This window comes from Drosophila navojoa, chromosome 4, assembly GCF_054131105.1.
Source record: "Drosophila navojoa isolate 15081-1374.11 chromosome 4, UAZ_NAV_1.0, whole genome shotgun sequence".
Taxonomy (NCBI): Eukaryota; Metazoa; Arthropoda; class Insecta; order Diptera; family Drosophilidae; genus Drosophila; species Drosophila navojoa.
Genome location: NC_142892.1, coordinates 16,389,345 through 16,411,272, shown reverse-complemented (window position 1 = coordinate 16,411,272; position 21,928 = coordinate 16,389,345). Strand labels below are relative to the sequence as shown.

The 21,928-nt window shown below is 44.1% G+C and overlaps 8 protein-coding genes across 11 annotated transcripts; 5 read left to right on the top strand and 3 right to left on the bottom strand.

Moving 5' to 3' along the window:
* Nucleotides 1-208: 208 nt before the first annotated feature.
* Nucleotides 209-2,723, top strand: Taf6 (TBP-associated factor 6). 2 transcript variants are annotated; one of them, XM_089259574.1, is made up of 5 exons: nt 209-1,187; nt 1,248-1,417; nt 1,490-1,945; nt 2,168-2,477; nt 2,554-2,723. In XM_089259574.1, the coding sequence occupies exons 1-5, from the start codon at nt 303-305 to the stop codon at nt 2,638-2,640; spliced, it is 1,908 nt and encodes a 635-aa protein (XP_089115700.1). In that variant the 5' UTR covers nt 209-302; the 3' UTR covers nt 2,641-2,723. The 2 variants fall into 2 exon arrangements, with proteins under 2 accessions (XP_089115700.1, XP_017956498.1); XM_018101009.3 differs by having other exon boundaries at nt 210-1,187; nt 2,165-2,477.
* lush (general odorant-binding protein lush) lies at nt 2,148-4,436 on the bottom strand. Its single transcript, XM_018101024.3, has 3 exons — nt 3,988-4,436; nt 3,779-3,929; nt 2,148-3,498 (listed from the first exon to the last, which is right to left on the bottom strand). The coding sequence occupies exons 1-3, from the start codon at nt 4,210-4,212 to the stop codon at nt 3,410-3,412; spliced, it is 465 nt and encodes a 154-aa protein (XP_017956513.1). The 5' UTR covers nt 4,213-4,436; the 3' UTR covers nt 2,148-3,409.
* Nucleotides 2,863-6,158, top strand: LOC108651387 (uncharacterized). 2 transcript variants are annotated; one of them, XM_018101022.3, is made up of 3 exons: nt 2,863-3,220; nt 3,318-3,336; nt 4,502-6,158. In XM_018101022.3, exons 1-3 carry the CDS (start codon nt 3,017-3,019, stop codon nt 4,798-4,800), a joined length of 522 nt encoding a protein of 173 aa, XP_017956511.1. In that variant the 5' UTR covers nt 2,863-3,016; the 3' UTR covers nt 4,801-6,158. The 2 variants fall into 2 exon arrangements, with proteins under 2 accessions (XP_017956511.1, XP_017956510.1); XM_018101021.3 differs by having other exon boundaries at nt 4,487-6,158.
* Nucleotides 6,159-6,894: 736 nt separating this feature from the next.
* On the top strand, nt 6,895-10,294 carry LOC108650999 (venom protease). The gene is made up of 6 exons (XM_018100388.3): nt 6,895-7,675; nt 7,743-7,927; nt 9,011-9,147; nt 9,209-9,542; nt 9,614-9,859; nt 9,925-10,294. The coding sequence occupies exons 1-6, from the start codon at nt 7,588-7,590 to the stop codon at nt 10,195-10,197; spliced, it is 1,263 nt and encodes a 420-aa protein (XP_017955877.1). The 5' UTR covers nt 6,895-7,587; the 3' UTR covers nt 10,198-10,294.
* On the bottom strand, nt 10,214-14,350 carry Lon (lon protease homolog, mitochondrial). 2 transcript variants are annotated; one of them, XM_018100362.3, is made up of 9 exons: nt 13,856-14,350; nt 13,543-13,795; nt 13,015-13,477; nt 12,612-12,741; nt 12,241-12,545; nt 11,762-12,184; nt 10,972-11,691; nt 10,719-10,908; nt 10,214-10,661 (listed from the first exon to the last, which is right to left on the bottom strand). In XM_018100362.3, the coding sequence occupies exons 1-9, from the start codon at nt 14,204-14,206 to the stop codon at nt 10,413-10,415; spliced, it is 3,084 nt and encodes a 1,027-aa protein (XP_017955851.1). In that variant the 5' UTR covers nt 14,207-14,350; the 3' UTR covers nt 10,214-10,412. The 2 variants fall into 2 exon arrangements, with proteins under 2 accessions (XP_017955851.1, XP_017955852.1); XM_018100363.3 differs by having other exon boundaries at nt 13,015-13,423; nt 13,856-14,349.
* A 240-nt stretch (nt 14,351-14,590) lies between these two features.
* Nucleotides 14,591-15,682, top strand: PIG-F (phosphatidylinositol glycan anchor biosynthesis class F). Its single transcript, XM_018100395.3, has one exon. The coding sequence runs from the start codon at nt 14,715-14,717 to the stop codon at nt 15,423-15,425; it is 711 nt and encodes a 236-aa protein (XP_017955884.1). The 5' UTR covers nt 14,591-14,714; the 3' UTR covers nt 15,426-15,682.
* Nucleotides 15,683-15,823: 141 nt separating this feature from the next.
* On the bottom strand, nt 15,824-20,483 carry l(3)76BDm (trafficking protein particle complex subunit 8 homolog l(3)76BDm). The gene is made up of 8 exons (XM_018100361.3): nt 20,223-20,483; nt 19,901-20,062; nt 18,916-19,837; nt 18,596-18,844; nt 18,073-18,535; nt 17,106-18,021; nt 16,622-17,047; nt 15,824-16,565 (listed from the first exon to the last, which is right to left on the bottom strand). Exons 1-8 carry the CDS (start codon nt 20,386-20,388, stop codon nt 15,922-15,924), a joined length of 3,948 nt encoding a protein of 1,315 aa, XP_017955850.1. The 5' UTR covers nt 20,389-20,483; the 3' UTR covers nt 15,824-15,921.
* Nucleotides 20,484-20,801: 318 nt separating this feature from the next.
* asf1 (histone chaperone asf1) lies at nt 20,802-21,918 on the top strand. Its single transcript, XM_018100398.3, has one exon. The coding sequence runs from the start codon at nt 21,080-21,082 to the stop codon at nt 21,731-21,733; it is 654 nt and encodes a 217-aa protein (XP_017955887.1). The 5' UTR covers nt 20,802-21,079; the 3' UTR covers nt 21,734-21,918.
* Nucleotides 21,919-21,928: the final 10 nt, after the last annotated feature.

Sequence of the window (21,928 nt, the reverse complement as noted above, 5' to 3'; positions counted from 1 at the left end):
TGCATTGAAGTGCTTTTACTAACACTACTATCAGATATAATTCGAGCCAATTCCAGCAAAGAATAATAAAACCAAGTATTCATATTTAATCTCATTTGAATATTTTCCCTTTGTTTATGTTGTGTAATTTTTCAATTTGAAAACGAGTTTCTGTTCTAAATGTTATCGAACTAGGTTTTAGTACGATAGCACTGCTTGCAGCTAATGAGTAATCGAGCACCATTAGTGTCCCACCTCTACCCATCGTAAGTGGACGGCATTGTATGTCGTAGTAGGGTGAAAAAAATTGTTTATTTATAAAAATGAGTAATAAACTGTTAAAAAGTAGTAGCCCTGCCAGCAGTATGCTGTATGGCTCCAGCATATCAGCTGAATCAATGAAAGTAATTGCTGAAAGCATCGGTGTGGGTTCCCTATCCGATGACGCCGCCAAAGAGCTAGCTGAAGATGTTTCCATTAAGCTGAAGCGGATTGTACAGGATGCCGCCAAATTCATGCACCATGCCAAGCGGCAAAAGCTATCAGTCAAAGACATTGATATGTCGCTGAAGGTGCGCAATATTGAGCCGCAATATGGGTTCATGACCAAGGATTTTATACCTTTCCGATTTGCGTCCGGCGGCGGTCGCGAACTACATTTTACAGAGGATAAAGAGATTGACTTAAACGAGATCACTGCAAATAGCTCAATCAAAATACCACTTGATCTGACGTTGCGCTCCCATTGGTTCGTTGTGGAGGGAATACAACCCACCGTGCCGGAAAATCCACCACCCCTCTCCAAAGACTCGCAGCTCGTGGACTCTGTCAATCCTGTCATCAAACTAGACCAAGGCCTGAACAAAGATGCCGCTGCAAAGCCAACCACTGGCAAAATACACAAGCTTAAGAACGTGGAAACCATACATGTCAAACAGTTGGCCACGCATGAGCTGTCAGTGGAACAGCAGCTGTACTACAAAGAGATCACCGAAGCCTGTGTCGGATCGGATGAGCCTCGTCGTGCCGAGGCGCTGCAGTCGCTCGGCTCTGATCCAGGTCTTCATGAAATGCTGCCCCGCATGTGCACCTTCATTGCCGAGGGCGTTAAAGTTAATGTTGTTCAGAATAATTTAGCACTTTTGATTTATTTGATGCGCATGGTGCGCGCTCTGCTGGATAATCCATCGCTCTTCCTGGAGAAATATGTAAGTCAATGCTGCAAGTTGCCTTTCACTTATTGAATATTAACTTTTCCCTCTTTTTAGCTGCACGAGCTGATACCATCTGTTATGACCTGCATTGTGTCCAAGCAGCTGTGCATGCGTCCAGAGCTCGACAATCATTGGGCCTTGCGTGACTTTGCCTCCCGTCTCATGGCGCAGATCTGCAAAACCTTCAACACGCTCACAAATAATCTGCAAACTCGTGTCACACGGTGAGTGCATGGAATACAATATCCATTTATATATATATATATAATTCAAGCTCTGCTTTTCTGCTCTTACAGCATCTTTAGCAAAGCTCTGCAGAATGATAAAACGCATTTGTCATCGCTCTATGGCTCCATTGCGGGTCTCTCGGAGCTGGGTGGCGAGGTGATCAAAGTGTTTATCATACCACGCTTGAAATTCATCTCGGAACGCATCGAGCCACATCTGCTAGGCACCTCAATGAGCAATACGGATAAAACAGCCGCTGGTCACATACGAGCCATGCTTCAGAAATGTTGCCCGCCCATCTTGAAGCAAATGCGTAACCCACCGGACATTGCTGAGGAGTACAAAATGGACTATGGTTTTTTGGGTCCTTCGCTGTGCCAAGCTGTGGTCAAAGTGCGCAATGCACCAGCCAGTAGCGCCGTAGTGCTAGCCTCCAGCAGCATCAATACGGCGCCCATAACAAGCGCTGCCCAAACCGCGACAGCCATTGGACGCGTCTCTATGCCGAATTCTCAGAGACAAGGGTAAGATATTTAGTTAATGAGGGGGTGAAAAGGCAAGCCTTCATCAATTGAGGACAACTTTAAATATTTATAATATTTAAACTAAGCTCAATCGATTGCCTTTGGCATGCTTTAACCCAAGGATAGTCTCAATGCTTGTGCCTTCGATTGTAGACGAATTGTGACTATTTAAATTGCTTGAAGTATTTAACAAGTTGTTCTCCTCTCTCATTTCTTTAGCAGTCCCGTGGTAACCGCCCTACCGCAAATACGCGCCATTCAAGCCAATCAGCCGGCGCAGAAGTTTGTGATTGTCACCCAGAATTCGCCGCAGCAGTCGCAGGCGAAGTTGGTGCGTCGTGGCAGCTCACCGCACGGTGTGGTGCTGTCATCGTCCTCGGCGAACGGCGCCAATGCCTCCAATTCGAATTCATCGTCGACAGGCGCTGGACAGTCGACAGGCGTTGGAGGTAGCAACAGCGGTGGAGCCAATGTCGGCGGAACCGGCGGTGGTGCAAATAGTTTGCTAACAGCGCGCAGCAGTAATGATAATGTGTGTAGCAGTCCTGGGTACCTGCCAACTCCCTAAAAGTGATCCACTCTAATAATGCTGTTTATGCGCATTTCAGAGCATCGTGGATGACAATTCGTTGATCATTGAAACGGAAATAGTGCGCGCACCGCCCGAACTGGATGATTTATCGCATCTGGAGTAGCCTTATTCCTCACAGCCACACGTCGTTTAGTTATTTAAGAACTGAAGTTAGTTAATAAACACAGGCATTGACCAGCAAGCCAACCCCTCAGACAATCATTTACAATTGCAGCAGCTGCCAGCTGCCCCAGCCCCCACGGAACCTACGCCAATGGCACGCACGCAACACGCATGTGCGGGCGCCACAGAGCTAGCCAGCTATTGATTTTTAACCAAAGCACACAGAGAACAAAGCCAAACTCCTTGTACATACCAATTCAGTTCGCGTGTGTGTTAGACAAAGGCGAAAGCTCGACCCAGGCAGTTTGTGAATTTTTTCACAAAGATTCTTTCGAAACAGTAAATTGTGAGCAAAAAAAAAAAAAGAGTGTTAAAAAATGCATGCAAGATTCGCGGATCCAGAGCCCGCCTCGCCGGACAGCGTGGACAACATTGAAGAGCAATCTCTGGAGGCGCGCATCGAGCACTTCAAACAGAATCCCAATAATATGGCAATGCTGCACGAGTTCATCGATGAGGTGGCCCAGCGTGCCGAAGCGGAGGCCAATAGACGTGCGCTCGAATCACAGAAATTGCAACAGGTTGGCCAATCATTTATCATCCGCTTGACTATAGAAAGTTTTGTACTGAAATACACATACACACACACACACGCATACATTTATGTTTCTTCCACAGGGCAAGGAGAAGCGACCGAGTAAGTAGAAGCGCACCCTAAAGGGATTTGTTTCTAGTTAACTTTATTCTCTATTTTGTTACTTTTTCTGTTGCTATGGAAACTTAAAGTTTGGACGATCGTAGTCCGCAATGCATTTGCTTATGTAGTAGACCTGGGCGCACTGGTCCTTGTGAGCTTTCGCTGTAAGAATATTGATAGGAAATGCATTATTTAATGGGCTTTATCTGGGAGTTAACTAACCCAGCAGTGGCTGAGCGCAGTTCATGCTTTGTGAATTTGAAGAGATCTATAACTGAAAGCTTTTGTTAGCTAAACATTTGATGTATATGATTTGTCTTATGATTTCTGAGACAGCCTTAAGTTTAGGCAATCATTTTGTAAATAGGGTATACAAGAGTGAGATATAAGAAAGAAAACGAAGTGGCAATAATATAGTTCTTTGAGCACCCATTCTACTCACGTTCATCTTTGCAATGGTTGAGCGCCTTTTGGGCTGGATCCTGTAGCTCGACGGGCAAAATGATGGGCATCTGGGCCATGGCCTTGTTCACGCTGAAGTCGCCCTTTTTGGTCAAAATGCCGGCCAGCTGAGCAACGCATTTCATATAGCACTGCAAAAAGGGATAGAAGGGAGCACTCGAAGAGTAGAGAGTTATGCCCGTTACACACCAGCAAGTCCTGTGAGGGCTCGAAGCTAAAATCGCCGTCTCGTATGCGATCCAGGGTTTCCAGCGGCACCTTGAACTTGCCCATGCAGCCGTTGCGCATCATGTCCAGGGATTGGAGAAACTGTTGCGTAGTGACGGCGTCGCAGAGCCTGGGCGACAGCAGGAGCAGGCTGAGCAGCAGCTGCCAGGATCTGTGCCAGCAGCTGGTCGAGCGAGTCGTACCCATGATAAGACGCAATTGTGTGGCAGATGCAGGGCACGCGACGCTTTATAAGCTAGCCGCGGGGGCGTGTCAAGTCGCAGTGACAGGGAGTAATTAAAAAAGCGACACGCGTCCAAGTCTAATTATTTGCCTTTGTGTACGATTTTTGTTTATGTCATTGGCATGTGAATGTGTGTTTGTTTCCGTTGCACTTTTCTCGCCAGCCTCTCACCGAACCCTTTAATTTGTTTTTTTGGTTTTTTTTTCGACCTGTTCGCCTTGGCACTAATCTGTCTAGGTTTCGCCATACCAGATTTTAAGAACGGCAAAGTGGTGAATCGGGCTCGCGGCTTTGTGGTGCGCATCTTTGATGCCATCTGCAATTGCGCCAACAACAATGCCGCCGCGGCCACAACGCGCTTCAAGCTGCGCAGCAGCAGTGGAGGAGGCGGAGCAGCCAGTGCCCCAACTGGTGGCAAGCGGCAGCAGTCCGCAGACGAGCCGGAGACCCTGATGCTCAGCAAGAAGAAGCCCGCGGCGGAGGGCAAGAAGAAATCCAAGGGCGTCACCATGGCCGAGGATGTCGAGGCGGGCGCTCGACTAGTTGAGTAAGGCCCCAGTCTTACTATAATCATGGCAAATCAAAGGTCCCCACCCAATGGAATCCAATCAAAACTAAAGACCAAAGAGGAAAACAACTTGACAATGATTGAAAATTGTGCAATTATTAATTAAAAGGAATGAAATACGGTCACACTTATAATATTTCAGTGCTGCCAGCAGAAACTACTTAAAAGCTCAATGCAAGCTACACTCAAAAACAAAATAGTAAATCGAGCAATTACTGTTAGATATAAAGGCGATATATGGTCCTATATAAGAAAAAAAAAACAAAATTAACTTTAGTAACAGCAAAATTCCCCAAACAAGTGAAGAACGAGCAATTACTGTTAGAAACTAAATAACTAAATGCGATCGTACTTAAATTATTATATTATTTGATCATTAAAAGAAAGAGCTACGACTGTTAGATAAACAGTAACGAAATACGGTCACACTTAAAATCAAATACTTCAATTAAAATATTTTTGTATTCTTTTTTATTGTTAAACAAAGCTTCAGCAACCATTTCAGTTCTGCCAGCAGTGAAACTATTAAAAATCGAGCAATTACTACTAGCTAAAAATAGCAAGATCTATTAACACTTCGATTCAAATATTATTTTAAAGGAAAAAAAAAAAACTTCTTTGCCCTTGCTCAACACAAAATCGTAGAATGCACAATTTTAAGTCTTCCCCTTCAAGTTCGGAAATGGCACAAATGCTTTAAAAAAAGAAGCTAAACTTAAATTTATAATAGTATATAATATGATTTCGTTAACCTAAATGTGATCCAGATTTAACAAAATATTGACTCGAGTGCAAAAAGAAAACGGCACAAAAGCAACTTTTAGGTTAGAAAAGAAAAGAAACCTAATATGAAGGAAAATAAATCATTCATGAATGTAACTTAGTCAAGAGATCTCATTTCGCATACAGCCCTCTTAACTATACACAATCCATGTAGGGTACTCCATCAAGAACACCTTATAACTGAGTCGAGCACACAATAACAGGCCTTTCAAAATCTCCACCTAATTATAACTTTACAAAAAACCATACATATAAATATATATATATGTATATACACACACACGTATACATATATCTTAATATCAATTGGATATCGATCGACCCTAATACATATATTGTAGTTGTCTATATCTATTTAGCTGCGTGTGTCTGCCTGTGTGTGTGTGTGTGTGTGTATGTTTGCGTGTGTGTTTGTATTAGTAGTGAGTGTTTCGATAAACATATACAAGCAAATAAATGTGTACTGATTTTATAGACATATATACAACATATATATATGTACTTATATGAAACTTATAGATTATATATTTAGTTATTTACATCGCAATACCGGAACAACTTTCTACATCGGTTTCCACACGACACGCTCTCTATATTCATTGTATTTTTGTGAGAACCCCTTTTGGAGCCAACTTTATAAACCCAAATCTACAAAAAAAAAAAGGAAAAACAAAACAATCAAAATCTAAGAAAATAAAAAACTAAGAATCTTGATAAAATGATTTTTATATAAGATCTGTAACACTAAAAGCCTGTAGGAATTTCGATTTTCTGTTTTTATCGTTTTTTGCTAAGCCTGCAATAAAAACAAAGTTGAAATATTTCTTTAAGTCTAAGTTTTTGTGCGTTGCTTAAAGAGAAAAAGAAAAATATATATAAATATATGTGTAACATGTAATAAATAAATAAATACTGTTGTATTTAGTTAACAAAAATATCAGCAATAAATTGTAACAATGTTTGAAAGGTGTTCTTTCTGCTCCTCCAATGAAATTTAAACTTTTTAAAGCCCCTTTTTTAATTCCTTGGCTTGTCTGATTTTAAACAAAGTTAGCAATTTAATTCTTCCTGAATTGAAGATTTTCGTTTCTGTGATAATCTAAATAACAAAAAATTTCAATAATTTATATTAATTATTAAGCCAAGTTTCAGAGCATTTACTAGCTAATGCAATTAATCTTAGCTATGCTTCGTCGCGTCTTCTTCACGACATTTGTCCCGTTCATTCCGGTTTGAATAATTTATCTATTATTTGATGAGCAACTAGCATATAAGGCAATTATAGATTGATGTAGAATTGGCTAGCTGGCTATTTATATAATATATTTATATATTAACTTTGGTAACAATCGAGCCGACTTCTATGGAATTAAAACCCGCCCAACCGCATCATTTGCAATGCACGGCACGTAGACACACTCGCTAAATGGACAAAAAAAAAAAAAAAAAAAAAAAAAAACAATGTCAGCTGGAATACTATTTTCGGTTACGGATTATCTTCTTCTAATATGGGTAGCTCGACAAACATGCATTTGAAACTAGGTCTAGCCTAGAGGCTTACAAGCAGAGGCTTATTTATAAGGGACCGGCATGCCCAAGTGCAGCTGATAAAGTCTTTATATAATCTAAAATTCCTATATAATATTATATATATAAAGAAGTATTCGTGGCACGCTCTCCAGAGCTTCAGCTCTTCTGAGTTGGCAAACTTTAAGGTACGCGACTTGGATATATTATATAAGGAAACAATCTAAAAGTGTCAACAGGTTCAACTGCAAGGTAAACCATTGTAATAAAAACTGGGAAAGAGAGAGACATAAAGAGCAACAAGGAGAGAGAGAGAGAGAGAGAGAGAGGCACATCAGCTTCATTGAGCTCACAAAAGCTCGATTGCTCGCAACGGAAGCGGCACGCGATAAAATTTTAATTCCCATTTTGCAGTTGTGAGAAACATGTTTAGTTTTCGCATTCAGTTCTCAAGGCAAAGATGAAGTGCTTACAACTGATTTTCGTAGCGCTGCTCAGCTGTAGCTGCAGCCAGGCGCTGGCCAAAAGTTACTCTGCGGACTATATAGGTGGGTAGAGCACTGGGATCGATCGATCAACTTCGTCAATGCTAAGTGCAAATCCTTTATGCCACAGATCTGATGGATTTGGAAGACAACGATGAGTTCGTCTGGGGCGCTGCTGAGAATAGGCAGTATGTCCGCAGTAATGCCAGCGCTGAGCGGGCTAATGATGATGATAATGACAATGCCGGCATCAGTAATTTTCTAGCACGTCATCGTTTGAGCAAGAGACAGGCTGAAGGGGCTTCCCCTCTACTGGTGAGTGACTTGAGAATCTTCTCCACAGCTCAACACGGGCTCTAAGCCGGATCAGCGTATTAGCTAATCACCCGTAACTAAGCTGCTTGGTAATATTGGTTTAATGTAATTAAATACTGATAAAGCAAGCAGAATTATTTTAGTGGCTCATAAACATGAGTAAATATTATATAAATATGATAATAATCCTACTATCAAATGCATATGAAATCATCATTATATGTGTAAGATCATTATCATCACAACTTTACTTATCAAATATCATTATCATTAATGATATTTTGCTCCTGAATTTATATTTATTATCTTATCATTATCATAAAGAGCATTCACCCTAATAATTAACATTGTCATTTAATCAACTTAATAAATTAACATAATCATTGAGAACATCATCATTTAAATATTAATTAATTTAAATATCATTATTATTAAACATAAAACATCATTTTAACTATGATAGCTAAAATGTATCTATTATTATTGTCCATTCTTTTTTGCTTATACTTTATTATTCATAAAACAAAACATTTATAACTATTATTAATATTAGGGCAATTACAAAATATTTAATATGTTTAACAATATATAATATAAAAAAAAAAAAACTCAGCACTGCACCCCACTATGACCGCCCAGCAGCAGATCAGGAATACGACTGAAGCTGTGCAGCAACAGGCTCGCACTTTTATAGCTGAGGAGAGTCGTTCCAAAGAAAGTTTCATCTCTTGAGTCTGTTTGCTGTTGGGAGAGAGTTCCAGGGGTTGAGTCTTGAGTTTATTGGGTCTTGAACATTGAATAATGAGAGTGTGAGAGGAGAAGAAATGTGTATAGAAAAAATAGGAGTAGTAGACATTACCAGAAGAACAGAAGAGGATGACTCAAATTAGGGAGCTCTTGATGCAGATCTGGAATCAAGAGTAACGAACATGTCTGCAGTTGCCTTATGCATACACTCATACAAAACAAAATACTTACTCATTTGATGTTCTCATAGCGAATATACATAATTCAACATTAAGACTCCTCTTTAGCTATAATAATTAATTTGATATATATTAAAAAAATCCTCTCTTCACACAGGAAAACAAAGACTATGGTCCGTGTCGCACATCGCTGGGCGATGCCGGACGCTGTCGCCACATAATTTACTGCCGCATGCCGGAGCTGAAGGATGATGTCTGGCGCTTGGTCTCCCAGCTGTGCATCATTGAGAAATCGTAAGCGGCTAACCGCAACAAAATCAACTCAATTTTCCAATACTTATTCTTCTCCTTACAGTTCCATTGGCATTTGCTGCACAGATCAGGCGATCCCATCACGTTTTAGTCCACAGATTGTCGGCGGCTCAGACGACGATGCACCACGCATTGTCAATCGACCCGAGCAGCGCGGATGCGGCATTACAACACGTCAGTTCCCAAGGATAACGGGCGGTCGTCCGGCCGAGCCCGACGAGTGGCCCTGGATGGCGGCACTGCTGCGGCAGGGCCATCCCTATGTCTGGTGCGGCGGTGTGGTGATCACAGATCGCCATGTGCTCACTGCGGCCCATTGCCTCTACAAGCACCCCAAGGAGGAGATATTTGTGCGTCTGGGCGAGTACAATACGCATGTATGTAACTAGCATCAGATCAGTTGGGGATCTGGGATGGATAGCTCTAATTTACTTAAACAAATCCTTAGCAAATGAATGAGACGCGGGCGCGTGACTTCCGCATTGGCAACATGGTGCTCCATGTGGACTACAATCCGATAACCTACGAGAATGACATCGCCCTCATACGCATCGACCGGCCGACGCTGTTCAATACATACATTTGGCCAGTTTGTATGCCGCCACTGAACGAGGATTGGACCGGACGCAATGTCATTGTCCTAGGCTGGGGCACGCTCAAATTCAGTGGACCACACTCCAAGATTCTAATGGAGGTGAGGCTGTCCTGGATCACTTAACTCTTCCACTCAATATAATCAACCATGTTTGCCCTTTGCAGACTACCTTGCCCATTTGGAAGCAATCAGACTGCCAGGCTGCCATTGTGGATCACGTGCCGGATACGGCCTTTTGCGCTGGCTTGCCGGAGGGCGGCCAGGATAGCTGTCAGGGCGATAGCGGTGGTCCGCTGCTCATCCAGTTGCCCAATCGGCGCTGGGTCACCGTTGGCATTGTCTCCTGGGGTCTGGGCTGCGGCCAACCAAAGCGTCCAGGCATCTACACGCGCGTCGATCGCTACCTGGAATGGATCATATCCAATGCGGACATATAAAATGACGAGCAACTGATGACATTTACATTCAATTTAATTTGGCATAGGATTAACAAATGCTTTTCTCTAAATATATATATACCTATGTAGACAATAATCAACTTGTTAACATACGTCATATCTAGCTAGTATGTATATATATAAATGAACTCAGTGTGTGTGGTGTTTGTCCCCCAGGCCCAACCCAACGCTTAGCCTAACTTAGTGAATACGACTCAGGAGATGGTCGGCTTTGCAGCGGCTGTGGCAGCGGTTGGTATCTTAACGCGCATCGCCTCAGTTGTGCTGCTTGTTTCGTTTTTCGTTGCGGTAAAGTCCGGGTCAGAGAAAGCAATCTTATAGACATCCTCGTATTCGCTGGCAAAGTGCACTTCCAAGCCGTCGGTTATGAAGCTGGGCAGCTCCTCAAAGTCCTTCTTATTGTCAGCAGGTAAAATTAAACAGGTGACGCCGCTGCGACGGGCCTATAAAACAGAATATTAGCTGCAACATGTGTCTAGGTTTGGTGTCATTGAACTTACCGCAATGGTCTTTTCCTTGATACCTCCCACAGTCAAAACTTTGCCCTTCAGCGAAACCTCACCCGTCATAGCCACATCTGGACGCACTGGCTTTCCGGTAGCAAGCGAAACCAAAGCCGTGATTATAGTAACACCAGCGCTGGGTCCATCTTTGGGCGTCGAACCTTCAGGCACATGCAGGTGAATGTGTCTGTCAATCGAGAAATATTTCAGTTAAGTCAGCCGTATTAAATAAATGAAAAACAATACATACTCTTGCTCCAGGAACTTGTTTTTTGGATCATACGTGTACAAAAAGTTTCGAGCCACGGTTAGAGCAATTTGTGCGGATTCCTTCATTACATCGCCCAAGTTACCAGTTAAATGTAACACTCCAGCAGTGGATTCGGGCTTCTCGGCGCGTATGTGACGCCTGGAAGTCTCAATATATAACGAAGAGCCGCCCATTGCGGTCCAGGCCAAGCCCATTACAACACCAGCGGGCGTTACGTTGTACATACGATCGGAACTGAAAACCTGTTTGCCCAGGAACGTTGTCAAGTTGTCGGCATTCACAGGGAATTCCTCGCCCTCTTTCTTGACCAGGCGGAAGGCCACTTTGCGAATGACCTTCTCGATCTGCTTCTGCAGATTACGCACACCCGACTCTCGGCAATAACTGCGTATAAGCATGTTCAACGCATCCTCCGTAATGTTGATCTGCTTCTCCGTTAGACCACAGTCTTTCATTGCCTGCGGTATCAGGTATTGACGGGCAATAGCCACCTTCTCTTCGGCCACATAGCCGGACATTTCGATGAGCTCCATGCGATCGCGCAGCGGCTCTGGTATGGTATCAACCACATTTGCCGTGCAGATGAAAAGCACACGTGACAGATCCACGGGTACATCCAGATAATGGTCAAGGAAATTTGCATTTTGTTCGGGATCCAGCAGCTCCAGTAGGGCCGAGCTTGGATCACCCTGATAGCCCCTATTGAATGCAACACAAATACGCCAATTAATCAATAACTTTCAACATTAATCATTGTTCGTCTACTCACTTGCCAATCTTGTCCACTTCGTCGATAAGAACCAGCGGATTCTCCGTCTTGGTCTTCTTAAGGCACTGTATTAGCTTGCCAGGCATGGCGCCCACATAGGTGCGACGATGACCCTTAATCTCTGCCACATCTGTCATTCCGCCAACACTGAAGCGGAAATACTCGCGATTCAGGGCGCGCGCTATGGACTTTGCAATGCTCGTTTTACCAACGCCTGGCGGTCCATGGAAGCACAAGATTTTACCCTGCGTCGTGCCCTTCAATGAACTAACAGCAATAAATTCCAATATTCTCTTCTTAATGTCGTCCATGCCGTAGTGATCGTTGTTTAAAATTTCAGTGGCTTTGTCAAGGCACAGGTTTTCGGGACTAATGACGCCCCAAGGCAAAGAGGTAAGCCAGTCCAGATAGTTGCGAGTAACACTACAAAAATACATATATTATAACCCAGATCTTCAGAAAGAGAAGAAAGGACTCACTTAAACTCTGAGCTGTGACTCTCCAAGAAGTTTAACTTCGTGAGCTCTTCGTCAATAACAGTTTTGATGCTCTCTGGAACAGTTTTGTCCTTGAGTTTTTCGCGATACTTTTCGCCAATGGCATCCTTATCATCTTTTTCAATGCCCAGCTCCTTCTTGATCACCTTCAGCTGCTCCTGGAGTATGTACTTGCGATGCTGCTGCTTCACTTTCTCCTCCACTTCTCGTCCAATCTTTTGCTGCAAGCGCGACAGTTCCAATTCCTTTTTAAGCAGCGCCAATGCCAGCAGAAGACGTTGAGGTATCTAAATGAGAAAAGTTATTAAAATTGCACCCTATATTACATAATATGAGTCTAGTTAAAAGCTTACATCAGTTTCCTCCAGAATCTTTTGCAGTTCGCTTGGCTCACCAGCGGACAAGGAGGCGCCCAAGTCACACAAATAGATGGGATTATCAACCACTCGCTGATTCTGATGCAGCATTTGCTGCAAGCTTTCTCTGTAATAGGTAAATACGTAAAATTAGGTAAACGTATTTGTATCATGCTTCTAGTGCAAAATGCATGCAAAGAACTTTATAAATATATATACATAAATAGGTATATTGTGTATATATATATATATATATATTAATTGTATAAGAAAAAACTAAATTGTTTACCATAAATGGCATTATGTAACGCCTAAAAATTATCTAGAAGCCGTTTTTTGTGTATTGTTTGGAAATACGACAAATATATCAGATTTTTTTTATCGAAACATTTCCACATACCTGTACAATGGGTTCATGGTAATAATATCGCGCAAGGTTTTTATAATCTCCTGTGTTAGAGCCTTGACCTCTTCCGTTTGCTTATACACCGGCTGCTTAATGTTCTCCACTTCTACAATGAGAACGGGTGGCGTGGTTGGGCCGCCTGTTTCGGTGCTGTTATCTGTCGTGTCTGCCGTAGATGATTTCACATCTTCCACATTATTTTTTGCTGTCGCTGCTGTCGTTTGCTCGACACGTCCACTGGGCAACGGTGGCTCCAGCGTTTGACGCTGGGCCATCTCCTCAGCGCTGGCCGCCTCGTTTAATTTTTGTGTTTGTCGACGTGGAGCACGTCCTCGAGTCTTGCGTACGCCCCGATTATTCGACTTGCCAGTTACATTAGTGCCATCAGTTGATTGATCTTCAGCTGGGATGCGTAATTTTATATTAAAGAGTGGATAATGCAAAGTTGTCATTTTCACTGGGAGTTAAGAGACGACGCGATTGTCACAATATCTGGCTAGTGTCAATAAGTGTGGTACCTACCTGATTTTAATGGTGCATCGTCCACAACTTGCCCTGTTATTTTGATACGTCTGTGAGCTACAACGACCATTCGCAGCTTATCTCCCAGATCCTGCAGCTCCTGGATCTGAGCAAAGGTACCCACCGAATAAACGTCGTCTAGGTTATGTATGAGCTCCTCTTCCCCATCGGTTTTCTTAAGAAACACGCCCACATAAGGCTGGTTGAGCTTCACCTTGCGTCTCAAAAGATCCATGATAATTGGATTCGAGACCTAAGTAAAAATTAACACGTGAACGCATTGATAAAAGAAAGTTCTAGATAAGCAATCAACCTCGACTATCTTCATGAACCGTGGGAACAGTGGATTTCGTCGCATCGCTAACATCGGCACGTGGGGCCATACATCGGGCACGGCAACGGTCGCCGGCAGTTGTTGCGAGTCACGATGATCGGCCAGCAGCTCAGGCTCACCCTCGGCCATCAAGTCATCCTCGTTATCGTTGCGCTTGCGGCTGAAGAAGCGCTGTGTTTGCATCATAGAGACTGCACCATTGTATCGCAGCAACCTGACTTCTTTAAAATATTCCACCATGCAATTTTGTGTATGACGATGGCGAGCGCAGGCAGCTACAGTGGATAGGCCTCGGAGCGCGGCGCGAACACGTACAGCACGCGAGAGCATTTTCCAATTATTTCTGTACACAAACAAACAGCAATTTATTTAAAAAAACTGGAGCCAAAGCCGCAAAGAATTAAAGTGTGAAATGATTATGTGATAGCGCTGATGAAATGACAGCACCGCGCGACGATTCTGCTGCGTAACAATCGATAGTTATATCGAAATACGGTAATTATCAATACGTCTTTACGTTATTATGGTAATGGGTACTTTATTTAAACTGATATCTTGTAATAGCTCTAGGCTATTTTAATAGTCTCATTATGTTAAGCAATATAGATCAAATGCAGATTTACATTTTTTTCATAAGATACGCAACATTTAAATTAAATTGGGATCACTCATAAATGTTCCCACTGATAGCAAACGTTATCATCCATCGATATTTGATTTATTTTACACATCTCTATGAGCTATCGAATTGTCGAGGTGTCGCCAACAACAACACATCCATAGCAAAATCGAAAGTAAATAGAAAAATAGTGCAATTTTTCCATATTCTGACGACAAAATGGTATCGCGTTTCGATCAGCAAAAAACCAAACACCAGCTCTTCCATGTGTCGATCAGTCTGGCGACCATATTGATATGCATGACCTACATGCAATATCGCCGGAATTGGGCTCATCTCGGAAGCTTTTGGGATTCCTTGATTGTTCCGATTGTGTTTATTGGTGAACTGCTTAAAGTAATACTGGCCCGGTTCTTTGGGCGCATTGAGGATGGTGTGCTGACTGCCAAACAACGACAGAAAAAGGCTGCATACTTCACGCCACGCGAATTGCTCGGTGGTCTCACATTGCAATTTCTATGCACACTGCTCTACGCATTTATTTGCATCATTCTTGGTGCACCTGTGTTGGCGAACTATGAGCAGACGTTCGTGTTGTCGCTGCTAATGACTCTGCTCACAGTTTCACCGACTGTTTTCCTCCTCGGCGGAGGTGGCGCTTTGCAAGTGTGCTTCTGTGAGAAACCAGACTTCATAACCAAGTGCGAGGACACTGCGCTGCATTTATTCAAGTACAATGCACTCGGCGGCATTCTGGGCGCCTGGGCTGGCAGTGTGGTGGCTCCGCTGGACTGGGGACGTGACTGGCAGGCCTATCCCATACCGAATGTGATTGGAGCCCTGCTGGGCAGCGCTCTGGGCAATATTTATGCTTGTACGCATGTGTTGTATACGTGTGGACGCGTTTACATGAGCAAGAAACGTGCTTAAGGCCAATAATGTAATCAATAAATCCTGCCACAAGAAAAAGAAGAAAAGAACTTTACGTTGCGCTGCCATCACATCCACATCTAATGAAGCAAATCGCATCGTTGTGTCTAGTCAACAGCTTATGATTTACATACCTACACATACATATACCAAAAAGCAATTAATAATACTTTAATGTTACAAGTTTAAGCAATTTATTAGCGTGTATAATTAATTCATTTTTAAACCAATCAACTAATAAACTAACAATTAACACAGCTTCGGCCCCTATCATATTATTTTCTACGTGCCCGTCCCCATTTCCAGTATTAATTTAATATATAAATATAAAAGACATTATGCAAATAAATTAATATTAAAAGATATCGAAAGAAGGAAGCAACTCAAAGATTCACGTGTATATGTATAACTCATGTAGATTAACAATCAATTTATTAGCTAGATCTGTATAATCACATGCGAAAAGACACAATATGTGGAACGTAAAGAAGTTAACTTAAGCTCTGGCTGACAACACAAATGTCTCGTCCTCGAGCAGACAGCGCTGCGCGACATAGTGATCATTCCGTTCCCAGTAGTCGGCCATGTCATCGTCCGCCAACTGTTCGCTGGCCGCTTCTAATCCACTATCATCAGGTATATGGAATTCACGCTTGTGCCGTGTCTCGCCCAGGGACAGGCGGCGTCTATACAATGTGTCACCAATGCCAGGACAGCTGCCCGTCTCGTAGAGATTATACAGCTTTATAAAGTGCATTCCACTGGCCAACCGCTGCACATCGTCCTTTTGCAACAGAGCGCTCCAGCTAAGTACGACGGTGGCATGTGGTTCATAGTTAGCAATGCTGACATTGAACTCCTCCGTCCCTATGTTTGTATTAAAGTAATTCGTTTCCTCGTTAACCAGAAAACTGTGCGCTTCATGCAGCTGTGGTGCATGCTGCTCCAACTGCTGTGCATGCTGCGCCGGCATAATGTCCAAACGGGACAAGCGCTTCTGCAATAGGACTTTAAGCGCTGGCTTATCCGGCAATTGCTCCTCCTCTTTTTCCTGAAGGCGACACTGAAAGCTGCAGCATTTGGCTGACTTGAGACATTGCGCACCCGCCTGACCAGCGCTCAATTCCATATTGTTCATGACTGCAAACAATATCATGAATTAATTATCATTACTTTATGATTCCAAGACCACTTACTATACAAATTTTGTGGCTTCAACGAGTAATCCCTGGAGTACAAGGACAACGAGTTGATATAAACTTCCGTTGACTGCACCGCACTCACATTCTTCAAGCTCACATCGAGTCCCAGTTCGCGGCTAACAGCATTGCTGACCACACAGGTGGCTTCGGCCTGAAGACAGCTCTGCACCTGCACCTGCCAAATGTGACGCACCAGGCGATACTTAATGTGGGCATTCACAGCTGCCGGCAGTGCATAGTAGAAGAGCAGGCGCAGCGTAAAGTTGCCAGCGGTCTGCGGTGCCTGAAGCCACATGGATATTGTGTGCCCCTGTTGTGCCTCTAGAGCAGCCTGTCCAGTGCGATGCAGCAGACGAAAGACGCGTTGGCGCCGTATTTCCTTATCCTTGACCAGTTTATCGTTTGACACATTGCGCAGGGCTGCCATAAAGAGCGATATAAATTAGAGACTCTCAATTGGTATACTCCGTCCACTTACAGCTGAGTATGGTCAGAGGCATTTCGTTATGCTGCTGCTCGAGTAGAGCTATGCAACGCGGATTATCGCAGCCCAAATAGATTTCTTCGATCGGTGCTATGCCCAAGTTACGCAGCGTGATTGAAACGGGCACAATTTCACCAGCCAGCAGCTCGCTGGGCACAGGACTAAAGCTGACACTTAATGCTGGCACCTGCGGCACTAGTTTAATACTAAGCCTGTTGTCCATCAACGTCTGAGAAGATTGCTTGGCCATTGCGGGCTTAATGCGTTGCGTTTCGAACTGTAGCAGACCCAATAGGCTGGCCGCTGGATCCGCTTTGGCTGCCACGCGACAGACCACGCCCAGTATGGACAGACGGCCGGTCAGCTTGGGCGTGAGCTTAAAGTGCAGCATTTGCTTTGCCTGCTCAGCCAGCTCCAAGGCGGACAGACAGCTAGTCTTGATGGCTGCACCAACGGCCGCTTTGCTGGCGCTGTCCGAGGACTGTTCATATACACAGAGATTGGAGAGCACCTCCTCGTTGTCCAACGTCAGTCGCCAGAGCAGATCAATGTCCGACAAGGTAATAGCACAGCGTACACTGTTCGACAACGTCACAGCCAACTCGATGGGTTCGCCCTGCACAGCCAGCGGACATTCTGTGGCCGGCTGCTGTTTGGTGAACAAATAGCGCGAAGGCTTAAACACAAATGGCTTATTGGATGCGGCAGTGATGACTAGCATTTCCTCAATCTTGTGCCAAATTGTTTCGTCGGCAGTCATATTTGAGTTAATGTCTATATTGCTAGCCGGCACTTGAGGTGGCTGAACGCTAGGCGGCTGCACAAGCGTCAGCACACGCACCGACGATTGCACCACTTGTGGCAGAGCGTGTGGCAAGAGACCCAGGTCCGGACTACGCTTGAGCAGCTCCTTCAAAGACAAGCAATTAATTATGTGAAATGATGCTGATGAGCGACTTACATTCTGCGTTTGAATATACTCTTTCAGAAAGCTGCTCTGCTGCTGCGCACTCTGCAAACTGCCCGGACGTAATAAATGGGCAAAGGAACGACTCGACTCCTCCAGCTGTTTCAGCATATACGCCTGCTTGGCCACGGTGTACTGTATGTGATCCTCGGCCAGACTCCATTGGCGCTGCTGGAACACCTGGTAGGCCTGGCGGTAGCAGCGATACGCGTGCTTGCGCTGACCCGCTCGCGAATACCGATTGCCAGCCAGAACAATATGAAAGGCATACTTGCGATGCATTGGCGGCTGTGTAACAAGAAAGCAATAAGCGGCCTGCTCGAGCAGCAAGGCGGAACGCAGATCGGACTCCTCGCTGGTCATGCGTATCAGCTGCTTGGCCACCTCGCCATACAGACGTGCCGTCTTCAAGCACTCCATGCTCAAGAGAGTGGCGCGTGTCGCAAATTGCTGTAGCCTAAAAACAATCAAGAGCAGACTTAGACTCAGTTACTGAGCGCATAACTGTATTACTCACTTGCACACAGTTAAATAGCTGACGATGGCGTCCTCCATGTAGTCGTAGGTCTTGCGGTGCGCTGTGCCCAGCATGAAGGCGGAGAGTGCAGCCATTTCCAAGGCGCCCGCATAATACTGCCAGGCGGAGTCTGCATTGAAGTCCCGCTTGGCCTGGTGGTAGGCCTGAAAGGCCAGATTATAGTGGCCAAACATGAAGTAGAGATCGCCCAGTTTACGGGTTTGCAGTTCCGCCGATTCATTCGTGTAACTGTGGAAAGGGAAGATATACTCGTTAGTATAATCTGTATATTTGTGCGTGCTTTTACAAGATGGACCTACATGACCGCATTTTGATTGTTGGCACCAGCTCCTGGCTTGCTGGTGACGAACCAACGTTTGGTGGCACTCAGCAGGGATTTGCTGACGCCCTTTTTATTGGTCACCCCCTCGCTTAGCATCACCACCAGATGCTCTATGTAGGGTATCAAAGCGCGCACCGCATAGTCCTGCACAAAGTGACGCAAATTGTCAATGTCGCGTGAGGTCAGACAGCTGCCATGCGGAGCATCTGCATCCACTTCATTGGCCCAGACATTCGGATTGATTGTCTGCGAAGCGATGCTTTCGCTGCTGATGCTGAACTTTGAGTTGATGGCTTCGGTGGCGCTCTCTTGCATGGGGCTAAGCGGATGCAGCATGGTCAAGTCGTTCTCTTGCGCGGCTTGACTATCGATCAGCTGCGACATTTGCATGGCAGGCATGCTGATTACCGAGACGGCGTCTTGCGGAGATTTGGGTGCACTTAGCTCAGTTGATGCCATTTGATCGGTTTTCGGCTGTCGTTTGATGTAATTGATCCAATAGTCCGGTATGCCATTAGGAGCGTTCCCTTCCATCGAATTGATCGACACCAGGAAGCATTTGTTATTGCCGAACGTAGACTTGAGCAGCTCAAAGCCCTGCTGCGCCCTCGACAAATCTCCTTGGCTTGCCTCGTGCAGCACAACGTAGCTGTTGAGCACTTCCGTGGGTTGAAACCATTTGGGCAGCTTCTGTGGCGTTATGTTTTGCATTTGCTGAACGCGCTGTGTAAGCTTCTGGGCCGTCTCAACGATCTGTGGATCAGCGCTGGACAATACGAGCAAACAGCTCAGTAAATGGCGAGTGAACTCGTGTTCCGCTGGAAACTGTACGGTGAGAAATGTTTCACGCCATTGTTCAAACCAAGGCTCGGCCGTGGGCACTTCCAAATCGATGCCAGCTACAAAAATATTTTTAAACGTGACTAAATGGTTGAAAAGGGAAGTGTGCAGCTTCGATTTACCAATTGTAACAACTTTTGTTTTCTCATTGTGCGCATTCGTCACAGACTCATTAAGCATTTTGCGTGCCAGCACAGTTTGCGGTGGGCGCCAGTCCACGTCACAGAAGTTAAGCCGAAGGCCGCGCACAGAGACACTTGTTCCGGATACATCCCGAAAATGAGCTGCAAGAGTTAACAAACAAGGGAATAATAGAAGCAGATCTATATTTTTAAGAAACTTGCACTTCAGGTATCAGTTAGACTATGCTCCTAATTTCGTTGTCGTCCTAATTTCTTCCATCATGCTTCAATTTATGCTGTTCAAATTAATTTGTTTACTCACCATCATTTGGCAGCTTGGCAAAGGGCTGCAGCAGCTCCACGAAGGACAAATTATTGCGATGACATATGTCATCGGCCAAGTTGCTGCTCAGCACGCCAATTAATGGTGAAAATATGTTCTTAATTATATCACGTGCATTATAATTTTGGCCTGTCAGATGTATCATATTTATTATATTTTGGTTTATATTAGCACAAACACAAAACACCTCCCAAATCGGCCAATCTCTTGTGGTGTGACCAAAGTCCGAATCACGTATTCAGTTCGTGTATATAATAGATATAGCAGTTAAAAATACTAACACGCTGACTATACCAATATTTAAATTTTCAATTAGCGCCACACAAACGGCATCATATGTATTGAGCTATTTAATATTCAGTTTTATAGCATTGCGAGTAAGCATTTCGTTTCCAATTGTTGTGTTATTTATATTACTTAATTTGGCTATAAATATTATAGCTTTGATATATAAATCAGCTGCGTTGCTTTTTATTTTTAATCTTGGTATTTTCAGCGTTGCCAGATTAATAACGCGTTCCTTCAAACAGACTGAACGTGCATTTACAGCTGGAATTGGCGGGAAAGCCTTCTATCAGCTGCTAACATTAGTCTTTCACTAAATTTATCTGCTGCATTTTTTGTACCTTAACGCAGAGAAAATTCAAGAAAATATTTATAAAAATTTAAATTTGTTGATTAGAATATATCAACCTACGCCAAGCAAAGTTTAATTTGTGATTGTTCTATTTGTATTTAAATTTGTGCAATTTAAGCAGCACACGGAGAAAAAGCGCGCCGATTAGTCGTCTCATCTTTGTCCACAGAAGTCTTAGGCCCGTGCGCGTACAGTCAGCATGGCTAAGGTGCACATCACAAATGTTGTGGTGCTCGACAACCCGAGCAGCTTTTTCAACCCGTTTCAGTTCGAACTGACATTCGAATGCATTGAAGAACTAAAAGAGGATCTCGAATGGAAAATGATTTACGTCGGCTCCGCAGAATCTGAGGAGTATGATCAAGTGCTGGACACTATATACGTTGGCCCGGTGCCCGAGGGTCGTCACATATTCGTCTTCCAGGCCGATCCGCCAGACGTTAGCAAAATTCCCGAACCAGATGCAGTTGGTGTCACAATTGTTTTATTGACCTGCTCATATCGTGGGCAGGAATTCGTGCGTGTCGGATATTATGTGAACAACGACTATGCCGATCAAGAGATGCGCGAAAACCCACCACCGAAACCGCTCTTCGATAAGCTCACACGCAACATCTTGGCCAGCAAGCCGCGAGTCACACGCTTCAAAATTAATTGGGATGACGGTCACAGCAGCAGCAATGGCAACGGGCATGAGAATGGACACGAGGCACACATGATGCACGACGACGGGCCGTCCACATCGGCGGCGCAACATGAAGCGGCCATGGATGACAACAGTCTGGCCATGCCGGTAGAAAATGGTGTTAAAGCGCTCAATGAGAACTCAAATTCGCTTGCCATGGAATGTTGAGGTAGCAGCCAACACACATACATACATAGGCGTACACAACACACACACAAACTCAAAAATATAAATACACTCACAGTGGCGCAGACTTGTAACCTCCCTCCCGCCCAGCCAACCTTCTGGTCCCATTAATTAAGTACTGTAATTTAAACCTTATCGCTGTTAAATAAATTAAAAGTATCTCTTAATCTGCATGCA

Coding starts and splice junctions, on each gene's coding strand:
- asf1 (XM_018100398.3), top strand. CDS start 21,080: ATGGCTAAGGTGCACATCACAAATGTTGTGGTGCTCGACAACCCGAGC.
- Taf6 (XM_018101009.3), top strand. CDS start 303: ATGAGTAATAAACTGTTAAAAAGTAGTAGCCCTGCCAGCAGTATGCTG. Junction 1,188..1,247: donor CGCTCTTCCTGGAGAAATAT/GTAAGTCAATGC, acceptor CCCTCTTTTTAG/CTGCACGAGCTGATACCATC. Junction 1,418..1,489: donor CTGCAAACTCGTGTCACACG/GTGAGTGCATGG, acceptor CTGCTCTTACAG/CATCTTTAGCAAAGCTCTGC.
- Lon (XM_018100362.3), bottom strand. CDS start 14,206: ATGCTCTCGCGTGCTGTACGTGTTCGCGCCGCGCTCCGAGGCCTATCC. Junction 13,478..13,542: donor CGATGCACCATTAAAATCAG/GTAGGTACCACA, acceptor CTTAACTCCCAG/TGAAAATGACAACTTTGCAT. Junction 12,546..12,611: donor AGATTCTGGAGGAAACTGAT/GTAAGCTTTTAA, acceptor TTTCTCATTTAG/ATACCTCAACGTCTTCTGCT.
- LOC108651387 (XM_018101021.3), top strand. CDS start 3,017: ATGCATGCAAGATTCGCGGATCCAGAGCCCGCCTCGCCGGACAGCGTG.
- lush (XM_018101024.3), bottom strand. CDS start 4,212: ATGGGTACGACTCGCTCGACCAGCTGCTGGCACAGATCCTGGCAGCTG. Junction 3,930..3,987: donor AGCCCTCACAGGACTTGCTG/GTGTGTAACGGG, acceptor CCCTTTTTGCAG/TGCTATATGAAATGCGTTGC. Junction 3,499..3,778: donor CAACCATTGCAAAGATGAAC/GTGAGTAGAATG, acceptor ATATTCTTACAG/CGAAAGCTCACAAGGACCAG.
- LOC108650999 (XM_018100388.3), top strand. CDS start 7,588: ATGAAGTGCTTACAACTGATTTTCGTAGCGCTGCTCAGCTGTAGCTGC. Junction 7,928..9,010: donor AAGGGGCTTCCCCTCTACTG/GTGAGTGACTTG, acceptor CTCTTCACACAG/GAAAACAAAGACTATGGTCC. Junction 9,543..9,613: donor TGGGCGAGTACAATACGCAT/GTATGTAACTAG, acceptor ACAAATCCTTAG/CAAATGAATGAGACGCGGGC.
- PIG-F (XM_018100395.3), top strand. CDS start 14,715: ATGGTATCGCGTTTCGATCAGCAAAAAACCAAACACCAGCTCTTCCAT.